Source organism: Dromaius novaehollandiae, chromosome 34 (assembly GCF_036370855.1).
Source record: "Dromaius novaehollandiae isolate bDroNov1 chromosome 34, bDroNov1.hap1, whole genome shotgun sequence".
Classification (NCBI taxonomy): Eukaryota; Metazoa; Chordata; class Aves; order Casuariiformes; family Dromaiidae; genus Dromaius; species Dromaius novaehollandiae.
In genome coordinates, this window is record NC_088133.1 from 1,496,510 (window position 1) to 1,507,783 (window position 11,274).

The window sequence follows — 11,274 nt, forward strand, 5'->3', positions numbered from 1 at the left end:
TGATTCAGAGCACCCGGGGGGCACTCGGGGCACCCAGGGGTGATTCAGGGCACCCAGGGGGGCAACTGGGGCACCCAGGGGGGGCAATTCAGAGCTCCCAGGGGGGCCTGGGGGGGCAACTGGGGCACCCGGGGGCAATTCAGAGCACCCGGGGGGCACTCGGGGCACCCAGGGGTGATTCAGGGCACCTGGGGGGGCAACTGGGGCACCCAGGGGACAATTGGGAGCACCCGGGGGGGCAACCAGGGCCCCCCCCCACTCCCACACAGCAAGGACACGGCAGAAGCGGCCTCATCCCAAAAATAATCCTCTTGGATACGCGAACGCGCGGGAACGGAGCGGGGGCCGGGATCCGCGTCGGGACCCGTATCCGGGCGTCGGGACCGATATTCCGGGCGTCGGGACCGATATCCGGGTGTCGGGAACGCCATTCCGGGCGTCGGGACCGATATTCCGGGCTCGGGAACGCCATTCCGGGCGTCGGGAACGCTACTCGGTCCAGCGGTGGCCGCAGTGCGGGGCGGTGCACACGTAGTAGAGCCGCATGGCGTCCTGCGCGGGGACACAAGGCAGGGGCTGGCCTGGGGGGGGGGACATGGGGACACGGGGACGCGGATGGGGGGGGGTCCTGCCTCCGGAAGTGCCTCCGGAAGCGGCCGGCTCACCTCGGCTCGGGCGCTGTGCGACTGGAAGAAAACGGCCTCCTTGTGCCCGCACCTGGGGGGGGGGAGAGCGGGGGACGTGGGGGGGACGTCGGAGCCCCCCCGGGGACACCGGAGCGAGGGGACGGGGACATCGGAGCCTCCCAAGGGACGTCGGAGCCTCCTCAGGGACACCGGAGTGAGGGGACGGGGATGTCGGAGCCCCATGGGGACATCGGGGACATGGGGGGGACATAGGAGCCCCCCCCAGGGACACCAGAGAGTGGGGACAGGGACATCGGAGCCCCATGGGGACACTGGAACCCCCCAAGGGATGTCGGAGCCCCCCTGGGGACACTGGAGTGAGGGGACAGGCATATCGGAGCCCCATGGGGACACTGGGGGGACACTGGAGCCTCCCAAGGGACGTCGGAGCCCCCCAGGGACACCAGAGTGAGGGGACGGGGACATCGGAGCCCCCTGGGGACACTGGAGCCTCCCACGGGACGTCGGAGCCCCCCCAGGGACACCGGAGTCCCATGGGGACATTGGGGATGTGGGGGGGACATCAGAGCCTCCCACGAGATGTCAGAGCCCCCCGGGGACACCGGAGTGAGGGGACGGGGACGTCGCAGCCCCATGGGGACACTGGAACCCCCCAAGGGACGTTGGAGCCCCCCTGGGGACACTGGAGTGAGGGGACGGGGACATCGGAGCCCCATGGGGACACTGGGGGGACATTGGAGCCTCCCAAGGGATGTCAGAGACCCCCCGAGGACACTGGAGTGAGGGGACAGGGACACCGGAGCTCCCAAGGGACATCGGAGCCCCCCCAGGGACACCAGGGCGAGGGGATGGGGACGTCTGAGCCCCACGGGGACATCAGGGACATGGAGGGGACATTGGAGCTGCCCCATGGGGACGTCAGAGCCCCCCCAAGGGACACTGGAGCACAGGGATGGGGACGTCGGAGCCCCACGGGGACGTCGGAGCCACGGGGGGGACACTGGAGCCCCCCGAGGACACTGGGGGGGGGAGACAGGGACATCAGAGCCCCATGGGGACACTGGGAGTGGGGGACAGGGATGTCAGAGCCCCATGGGGACATCGGTGCCCCATAGGGACATCAGAGTCCAGCAATGGGGGGGACATTGGTGCCCCACAGGGACATCAGAGCCCTGTGGGGACATCGGTCCCCCCAGTCCCCCCCATCCCTCCCGCAGAGCCAGTTTCTCCCCGGAGCTGGGGAGTGGGAGCAAGGCCGGGGGTCCCTGACATCCCCAGGGTGTCCGTGACGTCCCCAAGGTGTCCCCAATGTCCCTGCTGTCCCCAAGGTGTCCCCAGGGTGTCCCCGAGGAGGGGGGGGACACACGGCTGGCCTCACTTCTGGCAGGGGTGGTCCTCGGTGCGGGGCAGCGTGGGGTCCTGCGAGACGTCGGCGATGATCTGCGTCAGCTCGCTGCAACCGGGGGGGGGGGGGGGCCGTTAATTACCCCTCCCCTCGCTAATGAACCCCCCTAATTAACCCTGCTAATTACCCCCCCAATTAATCCCTCCTAATTAACCCCCCCCTTTTATTAACCCTCCCTTATTGACACCCCTCCCTTGGCCCCTAATCCCCCCCCCCCTTCATCCCTTATTAATTACCCCCTTTTGCCCCCTCCCTGGCTAATTGCCCCGTTATTAATTGCCTCCCCCCCCCCATTATTAATTGGCTCCCACTAATTAGCCGCCCTCGTTAAGCCGGGCCGCCCGCACTCACTCCACTTCGTGCGTGATCTTGTTGACGTAGATGCAGCTGTTGTCGGCCTCTTGCTGGTAGTCGCAGTTGCGGCACTGGGAGGAGGCGGGGTTGTGGACTGGGAGCACTGGGAGGACTGGGAGGGGGTCCAGACCCGTGGGGGGGTGGGACTGGGACCAGTGTAGGGGTGGGACTGGGCCCAGTTCTGGACTGGGAGGACTGGGAGGGGGTCTGGAGCTATGGGGAGGTGGGACTGGGACCAGTGCAGTGGTGGAACTGGGCCCAGCAGCAAACTGGGAGGACTGGGAGGGGGTTATAGGCCTGTGTGGGGGTGGGACTGGGACCAGTATGCCAGTGGAACTGGTCCCAGTAGGGCACAGGGGCTCGGGGGGGGTGTGCAGCCCAGTGCGGGGGTGGGACTGGTCCCAGTACACTGTGGGGACTGGTCCCAGTTGGGGGGGCTCAGGGGCTCACACAGGGCACAGTGCAGGGCGGGACTGGTCCCAGTCCGCTGGGGGCACTGGTCCCAGTCGGGGGGGCTCAGAGGGGCGCAGCATGGGGGGACCGGTCCCAGTTTGGGGGTGCTCAGGGGGGGTGCAGTGCGGGTCAGGACTGGTCCCAGTCTGCTGGGGGGCACTGGTCCCAGTTTGGGGGGGCACAGCATGGAGGGGACTGGTCCCAGTTTGTGGGGGCTCAGGGGGGGTGCAGTGCGGGTCAGGACTGGTCCCAGTCTGCTGGGGGGCACTGGTCCCAGTTTGGGGGGCTCAGGGGGGCTCTGTGCAGGTCGGGACTGGTCCCAGTTAGGGGGGAGCACTGGTCCCAGTCGGGGGGGGCACTCACGGCGTAGAGCAGGATGCGGTTCTCCTTGTCCTCCTTGGGGTACAGCATGTTGTTGCTGGGGGGGGCAGGGGGGGTTACGGTAGGGTCTCGGGGTGGGGGGGGGCACGGCACCCCCCCCCCTTGCTGGGGCCACGAGGGGGCGGGGCCTTGGGTTTGGGGGCGGGGCCAACGCGTGTGGGCGGGGCCAAGTGCTTGGCTGGGGAGGGGGGAGGCTGCTCTGCAGTGCAGGAGGGTCTGGTGGGTGTGGGCGGGGCCAAGGTTTGTGGGCGGGGCCAAGGTTTGTGGGCGGGGCCAGAGCACGGGCGGGGTTCGTGGGCGGGGCCTCGGGGAGAGACAGGGGTCTGGCAGGGGTGGGCGGGGCCAAGGGATGTGGGCGGGGCTAGAGCGTCGGTGGGGGTGGGTAGGGCTTGTGGGCGTGGCCTCGGGGAGAGGGGGGGTCTGGCAGGGGTGGGCGGGGCCAAGGCATGTGGGCGGGGCTAGAGCGTCGGTGGGGGTTGGGTATGGCTTGTGGGCGTGGCCTCGGGGAGAGACGAGTCTGGCAGGTGTGGGCGGGGCCAAGGGATGTGGGCGTGGCCTGAGCGGTAGTGGGGGTGGGACTCGCTTGGGGGCGGGGGTCTTGGGGCGGGGCCAGCGCCCCAGAGGGGGCCCGCAGGGGATGCCGGGAAGGCCCGCGGTGGCAGGGGGGTGCCGGGAAGCCCCGGGGGATGCCGGGAAGGCCCGCGGTGGCGGGGGGGGGGATACCGTGAAGCCCCGGGGGGCCCCGGTGCCCCTCACCACTCCTGGCAGAAGCGGATCCCCACGAAGCCCGGCTCGTACGTCCCGTCCGACTCCATGACAACCGTCCCGGAAGCCGCCGCCGCCGCGAGGGGGCGGGGCCGGCGCGCGGCCGCCTCCAGCTACGGCGCGCCCGCGGGGACAAAAGAGGGCGGAGCGCGGCCGTACCGCGCCCATAACGGGGACCGAGAGGCACCGGGACGCGGGCCCAGGCGTCCGGGCACCCATTTTGCCCCCCCACTATTGTGTACAGAGGGCTCAGGCGTCCGGGGGGGGGGACAGGCGTCCGGCTGCCACCCACCCCCCACCATGTTTAAGGGACCCAGGCGTCCGGACAGCCCCCCCCCGCGCCCAAACTGACCCCTCGGACGCCTGGGCCCCTCCGAGAGATGTGAGGGGGCGCCCGGACGCCTGGGTCCGCTCTAAAGGGGGCGGGGGGGGCAGGGGAGGCCCCCGGGGGGGGGCTGCCCGCACCGGCGCTCCCGCCCACGCCTTCAGCCCTCCGCACCCCCGCTCCATCGCGCGCCGCTATTGGCCGCGCCGCCCGGAAGCGCTCTCCCCATTGGCCGAGCGCCCAGCGGGGCTACGCGGAGGGCGGGGCGGGAGCCGCCCGATTGGCGGGCGGCGATTGGCGGGCGGCGGGCGGCGCGGGCAGGGATTGGCCGGGCGCGCGCGGGGGGCGGGCCGAAGGTTCCAGAAGGAGCGGGCGGCGGCGGCGGCGCGGCCGCACCATGAAGGCGGCGGCGGCGGCGGCGGCCGGGCCGGGCCCGGCGGCGGCGGCGGCGCCGGTGGCGGTGGCGAGCGGGGTGGCCGCCGTGTCGGTGGCGGTGAGCAGCAGCCTCAACGCCTTCCGCGCCCACAAGCGCTACAGCCGCGGCCTCACCATCGCCGAGTTCAAGGTACCGGCCGCGGCCCCGCCCCCCCCAGGGCCCCGCCCCCCACCGGGACAGGCCACGCCCCTACATGGCCACGCCCACCCGGTCGGGCCCCGCCCCCCCGACCGGGGCTGCACCGGGACCCACCTGGGCCGGGACCGGGCTGGATCCCCCCGGCCGGGACCGGCCTGGACTGGGCTGGACCGGACTGGACTGGACCGGATCCCCCCGGCCAGGACCGGCCAGTACCGGACCAGGTTGGATCTCGCTGACTGGGACCAGACCAGCCTGGATCCCCCGGCCAGGACCAGACCAGATCCCCCCCAACCGGAACCGGCCTGGACTGACCTGGACCGGACTGGGCTGGATCCCCCTAACCGGGACCGGGCTGGACTGGATCTTCCTGACTGGGACCAGCTTGGACCAGACTGGGCTGGATCCCCCCGACTGGGACCGGTCTGGACCAGATCGGGCTGGATCCCCCTGACCAGGACTGGTCTGGACCGGACCGGGTTGGATCTCCCTGACTGGGATCAGACGGGGCTGGATCCCCCCAACTGGGACTGGTCTGGACCAGACTGGGTTGGCTCCCCTTGACTGGGACCAGACCGGGTTGGATATCCCTGACTGGGACCAGACTGGGCTGGATCCCCATGACCGGGACTGGCCTGGACCAGACCAGGCTGGATCCCCCCGACCAGGACCGGTCTGGACTGGACCAGGTTGGATCTCCCTCACTGGGACCGGATCGGGCTGGATCCCCCCCAGCTGGGGCCAGCTTGGACCGGACCAGGCTGGATCCTCCTGACTGGGACCAGGCTGGATCCCCCCGCCTGGTCCCTGGACGGGATCAATCCCCTGACACCAGACTGATCCCCCTGATCCCCCCTGGGAGCAGCCGGCTCCATCCCCCACCCCAGCAGCCGCCCGCTCCCCGCAGCCGGTGCCCCCCCAGCCCCCTCCCAGCATCCCCAGTCACGGAGCTCCCCTTTCCTCCCCCCGACCAGTGCAAACTGGAGCTGGTGGTGGGCAGCCCGGCCTCCTGCATGGACCTGGAGCTCTACAGCCCCGACGACCAGCTCCTCGGGCGGCTCGACTGCGACGAGGCGCTCCTGGGCTCCTACCCCGTCGACGACGGCTGCCGCATACACGTGGGTGCCAGGAAAACCCCCCGGGGGGGCTGGGAAAGAAAGCGACCTGCGGCGGGTGGGGTGGGTGCCACCAGTGCCCAATTTGGCCATTGCTGCCCCAAAACAGGCTCTGAAATGGCAGCCAGATCCGGGATCCTGGCAGTGCCTGATTTGGCCGCTCCTGCCCCGTAATGGCAGCTGGATCCAGGCTCCCAGCAGCACCCGATTTGGCCTCCATCGCCCCGAAACAGGCTCCAAAACGGCAGCCGGCTCAGTGCTCCTGGCAGCGCCCAATTTGGCCACTGTCTCCCCAAAACGGGCTCTGAAACAGCAGCGAGATCCGGGATCCCGGCAGCACCCGATTTGGCCGCTCCCACCCTGAGTCGGCAGCCAGATCTGGGCTCCTGACAGCACCCAATTCGGCTGCTCCTGATCCCAAAACGGGCTCCGAAACGGCAGCCGGCTCTGGGGGCTCCCAGCAGCACCCAATTCAGCTGTTCCCTCCCCAAAATGGCAGCGGTTTTGGGCCTCCCGTCAGCGCCCAATTCGGCCACTCCTGCCCGAAAATGGGCTCTGAGACGGCAGCCAGATCCAGGCTCCCGGCAGCGCCTGATTTGGCTGCTCCTGATCCCAAAATGGGCTCTGAAACAGCAGCCGGATCTGGGCTCCTGGCAGCACCTGATTCAGCCGCTCCCGCCCCAAAACGGCGGCGGTTTTGGGCCTCCCGGCAGCACCCAATTCGGCCGCTCCTTCCCCAAAACAGCAGCGGTTTCGGGCCTTCCGGCAGCACCCAATTCAGCTGCTCCCGCCCCAAAACAACAGCGGTTTCGGGCCTCCCGTCAGCACCCAATTCGGCCGAAATTTGCCCCAAAACGGCAGCGGTTTCGGGCCTCCCGGCAGCACCCGATTCAGCCGATCCCTCCCCAAAACAGCAGCGGTTTCGGGCCTCCCGGCAGCACCCGATTCGGCCCAAATTCGCCCCGAAACGGCGGCGGTTTCGGGTCTCCCGTCAGCGCCCGATTTGGCCGAAATTCGCCCCGAAACGGCGGTGGTTTTGGGCCTCCCGTCAGCTCCTGATTCGGCCGCTCCCTCCCCAAAACGGCAGCGGTTTCGGGCCTTCCGGCAGCACCCGATTCGGCCGCTCCCTCCCCAAAATGGCAGCGGTTTCGGGCCTCCTGTCAGCGCCCGATTCAGCCAAAATTCGCCCCAAAATGGCGGTGGTTTTGGGCCTCCCATCAGCTCCCGATTCAGCCGCTCCCTCCCCAAAACGGCAGCAGTTTTGGGCCTCCCGTCAGCGCCCAATTCAGCCGCTCCCTCCCCAAAACGGCGGCGGTTTCGGGCCTCCCGTCAGCACCCAATTCAGCCGCTCCCTCCCCAAAACGGCGGCGGTTTCGGGCCTTCCGTCAGCGCCCGATTCGCCCCAAATTCGCCCCGAAACGGCGGCGCTGATCCGGGGCTGCCTGGCGCCGTCGCCCGCAGGTGCTGGACCGCAGCGGCGCCCGCCTGGGCGAGTTCGAGGACGTCTCGCAGGTGCCCAAGTACGAGATGCCCGAGAGCGAGTACGACAAGCGGCCAGGTACCGCCGCGGCGTCCGGGGGACACGGGGGGGACACGGTGGGGGGGACGGGGGGCCACCCTGACGCCCCGATTCCCGCAGAATCCCTGCGCTCCTTCCTCAAGCGGCGGCAGCTGGGCCGCTACGGCGAGGCGGCGGCGGCGGCGGACGGGGACGGGGACGGGGACGAGGAGCGGCGCCGGGCCCAGGAGCGGGCGCAGGCCGCCGCCGTGCCGCTGGGCGCCCGCTGCCAGGTGCGGGTGCCGGGGCAGCCCGCCAAGCGCGGCACCGTCATGTACGTCGGTGAGTCCTCCCGGCCTCCCCCGTTCCCTCCCTGCGGAGACGGGCTCGTTCCCGCCTCATTCCCGGCTCGTTCCCGGCTCGTTCCCCGCAGGGCTGACGGATTTCAAGCCGGGATACTGGATCGGGGTGCGCTACGACGAGCCGCTCGGCAAGCATGACGGCAGGTAGAGAGCCGCCGCCGCCGCCGTTTTCCGACTGGGCCCTTCCCGCTCGGATCGGGGCGCGGGCACGGGGCCTCCGGAGCATCCCAGGCTCTTCCCGCTGGGATTGGGGAGGGAGGATGGGGCCTCCGGAGTCCCCGGGCCCTTGCTGCTTGGATTGGGATGGAGAACGGGGCCTCCGGGCTCTTCCCACTTGGATTGGGATGGAGGATGGGACATCCAGGCCCTTCGTGCTTGGATTGGGATGGAGAACGGGGCCTCCGGGCTCTTCCCACTTGGATTGGGATGGAGGATGGGGCATCCGGGCCCTTCCTGCTTGGATTGGGATGGAGAACGGGGCCTCCGGGCTCTTCCCACTTGGATTGGGATGGAGGATGGGACATCCAGGCCCTTCGTGCTTGGATTGGGATGGAGAACGGGGCCTCCGGGCTCTTCCCACTTGGATTGGGATGGAGGATGGGGCATCCGGGCCCTTCCCGCTTGGATTGGGATGGAGAACAGGGCCTCCGGGCTCTTCCCGCTTGGATTGGGATGGAGGATGGGACATCCAGGCCCTTCCCGCTTGGATTGGGATGGAGAATGGGGCCTCCGGAGCTGCCTGGGCCCTTCCCGCTCGGATTGGGGAGGGAGGACGGAGCCTCTGGGCCCTTCCCGCTTGGATTGGGGGAGGGAAGATGGAGCCTCCAGAGCCCCCCAGGCCCTTCCTGCTGGGATTGGGATGGAGGACGGGACCTCCAGGCCCTTCCCGCTGGGATTGGGATGGAGGACAGGGTCTCCAGGGTCGCCTGGGCCCTTCCCGCTTGGATTGGGGATGGAGAACAGGACCTCTGGGCCCTTCCCGCTCGGATTGGGATGGAGAACGGGGCCTCCGGAGCCTCTGGGCCCTTCCCACTCGGATTGGGATGGCGGCCGGAGCCTCCGGAGCCCCCGGAGCGCCCTGGCCGCCACCGCCCGCCCCCCCGCAGCGTCGCCGGCCGCCGGTACTTCGAGTGCCGGCCCCGCTACGGCGCCTTCGTCAAGCCGCCCAGCGTCACCGTCGGCGACTTCCCGGAGGAGGACGACGGCCTGGAGGAGGAGGAGATGTGAGCCGGGATCCGCCCCGGCGCTCCGCACGGACGCTCCCCCGGCGGGGCTTCCCTCCCTTTTGTCGGGCTGGAAAACGCCGTTTTCCTCTGTCCCACCGCAGCCACCGCCCGAAATTCCGGAAATCCCCGTTGTACAAAGCCGCCTCGTCGCCCGGAAGCCGCTTTGCCCCATCCCGGCGCTTTTTGCCCCGTTTTTGTGCCGCTTTTTTTTTTTTAAACCCCCCCCCTGCCCCCCCCCCCCCCCCCCCGCGTCGCTCCCGGCGCTGCTCCGGCCGGATGCCTCCGCCCGCCGCCGCGGTTTCGGGGCCGGAACGGGGGGATTTGGCGTCTCCGTAAGTTATTGTCCGTCCCCGGTGTTGCCGCGCCAATAAAGGCCCCGCGGGGGGAGCCGAGGCCGTGATGGCGCCGCGGGGGGGGGGGCAGGGACCGGAGCCCCCCCCCCCCCGACCCGGGGCTGCTGCCCCACGTGGGGCCCGCTCGGAGGGGGCGGGGCTCCCTGGCCACGCCCCTGCTGAGCTGCAGCCAATGGGCGGCCGCGGGGCGGGGGGGTGTGGCCAAAGGGCGGGGCCGGATGTGGTGGAGGCGCCGCGGGAAGGAGCGGGTGAGCGGGGCCGGGGGGGGGGGGGGGGGCGGTAACGACCCTGAAATGCGACCCTACAACAACACCCCCGGGGCCGGGATCCTGTAACGACAACCGCCAGACACCGCCCTGCAGCAACACCCCTCCCGGGGCCACAACCCTACAACAGCAACCCCCAGTTGCTGCCCTACAACAACACCCCCCCGGGGGGCTGCGACCCTGCAACAACCACCCCCAAACGCTGCCATACAACAACACCCCCCGGGCTGCGACCCTGCAACAACCACCCTCAAACACTGCCCTACAACAACACCCCCCGGGCTGCGACCCTGCAACAACCACCCCCAAACGCCGCCCTACAACAACACCCCCCGGGCTGTGACCCTGCAACAACCACCCTCAAACACTGCCCTACAACAACACCCCCCGGGCTGTGACCCTGCAACAACCACCCTCAAACACTGCCCTACAACAGCCACCCCCAAACGCTGCCCTACAACAACACCCCCCGGGCTGTGACCCTGCAAACAACCCCCAAATGCCGCCCTACAACAACCACCCCGGGCTGTGACCCTACAACCCACCCCCCCCAGGGCTGCCACCCTACAACAACAGCCCCTGGGGTTGCCACCCTACAACAACACCCCTCAGGGCCGTGACCCTACAACAACACCCCAAATGCCGCACTACAACAACCACCCCGGGGCTGCGACCCTACAACAACCCCCCCCCAAATGCCACCCTACAACAACAACCCCCTCCCGGGCTGTGGCCCTGCAACAACACCCCCCAAATACCGGCCTACAACAACACCCCCCGGGCTGCAACCCTGCAACAACCACTCCCAAATGCCGCCCTACAACAACAACCCTGGGGCTGCGACCCTACAACACCCCCAAACAGCACCCTACAACAACACCCCCCGGGCCGCGACCCTACAGCAACACCCCCAAACGCCACCCAACAACAACCACCCCCCGGGACTGTGACCCTACAACAACCACCCCCAAATGCCGCCCTACAACAACCACCCCCCGGGGCCACAACCCTGCAACAACCACCCCTAAATGCTGCCCTACAACAACACCCCACCTCGGGCTCTGACCCTACAACAACACCCCCCACGCTGTGACCCTACAATAATACACCCCAAATGCTGCCCTACAACTACACTCCTCGTAAACACCCCTCATAAACACCCCTCGTTACCCCTCGCAATCAACCCCCCGGGGTAATTTCTCCCGCCGCCCTCCAGCCCTGGGCCATCGCGCCGGATTCATCCCCCCGCCCTCTCCGGACCACCCGGATTCCCGGAACGCCGCCCCGCTCCGGAGCCGCTCCGGTCCCCGCGACGCCATGGTGCCCCGGAGCCGGCTGCAGCAGCAGGTGCTGAGCCTGTACCGGGAGCTGCTGCGCGGCCGGCAGGGAGAAGCCGGGCTTCGCGGGGCGCATCCGGGAGGAATTCCGCCGGCACGCCGCCATCCCGCCCCGCGACGCCCTGCGCATCGAGTTCCTGCTGCGCCGCGGCCGCCGGCAGCTCCAGCAGCTTCCGCGCCGCCCACCACCAAGCGCCTCGGCGCCTTCGGCCC

At 69.5% G+C, this 11,274-nt stretch overlaps 2 protein-coding genes across 3 annotated transcripts; one reads left to right on the forward strand and one right to left on the reverse strand.

Moving 5' to 3' along the window:
• Window positions 1-290: 290 nt before the first annotated feature.
• Window positions 291-4,240, reverse strand: POLR2I (RNA polymerase II subunit I). Of its 2 annotated transcripts, none has more exons than XM_064502935.1 (6): window positions 3,964-4,240; window positions 3,223-3,277; window positions 2,404-2,477; window positions 2,026-2,100; window positions 666-717; window positions 291-552 (listed from the first exon to the last, which is right to left on the reverse strand). In XM_064502935.1, the coding sequence occupies exons 2-6, from the start codon at window positions 3,268-3,270 to the stop codon at window positions 490-492; spliced, it is 312 nt and encodes a 103-aa protein (XP_064359005.1). In that variant the 5' UTR covers window positions 3,271-3,277; window positions 3,964-4,240; the 3' UTR covers window positions 291-489. The 2 variants fall into 2 exon arrangements, with proteins under 2 accessions (XP_064359005.1, XP_064359004.1); XM_064502934.1 differs by having other exon boundaries at window positions 3,997-4,213.
• A 414-nt stretch (window positions 4,241-4,654) lies between these two features.
• On the forward strand, window positions 4,655-9,492 carry TBCB (tubulin folding cofactor B). Its single transcript, XM_064502933.1, has 6 exons — window positions 4,655-4,895; window positions 5,879-6,022; window positions 7,481-7,577; window positions 7,659-7,859; window positions 7,951-8,023; window positions 8,986-9,492. Exons 1-6 carry the CDS (start codon window positions 4,728-4,730, stop codon window positions 9,104-9,106), a joined length of 804 nt encoding a protein of 267 aa, XP_064359003.1. The 5' UTR covers window positions 4,655-4,727; the 3' UTR covers window positions 9,107-9,492.
• Window positions 9,493-11,274: the final 1,782 nt, after the last annotated feature.

What these genes read in the sequence shown, in the direction of transcription:
- POLR2I (XM_064502934.1), bottom strand. Translation starts at nt 4,055, where the DNA reads ATGGAGTCGGACGGGACGTACGAGCCGGGCTTCGTGGGGATCCGCTTC. An exon ending in ATCCGCTTCTGCCAGGAGTG is followed by an intron (nt 3,278 to 3,996) that starts GTGAGGGGCACC and finishes TGCCCCCCCCAG; the next exon opens with CAACAACATGCTGTACCCCA. An exon ending in GAGGACCACCCCTGCCAGAA is followed by an intron (nt 718 to 2,025) that starts GTGAGGCCAGCC and finishes CCCCCCCCCCAG; the next exon opens with GTGCGGGCACAAGGAGGCCG.
- TBCB (XM_064502933.1), top strand. Translation starts at nt 4,728, where the DNA reads ATGAAGGCGGCGGCGGCGGCGGCGGCCGGGCCGGGCCCGGCGGCGGCG. An exon ending in ACGACGGCTGCCGCATACAC is followed by an intron (nt 6,023 to 7,480) that starts GTGGGTGCCAGG and finishes CGTCGCCCGCAG; the next exon opens with GTGCTGGACCGCAGCGGCGC. An exon ending in CGAGTACGACAAGCGGCCAG is followed by an intron (nt 7,578 to 7,658) that starts GTACCGCCGCGG and finishes CGATTCCCGCAG; the next exon opens with AATCCCTGCGCTCCTTCCTC.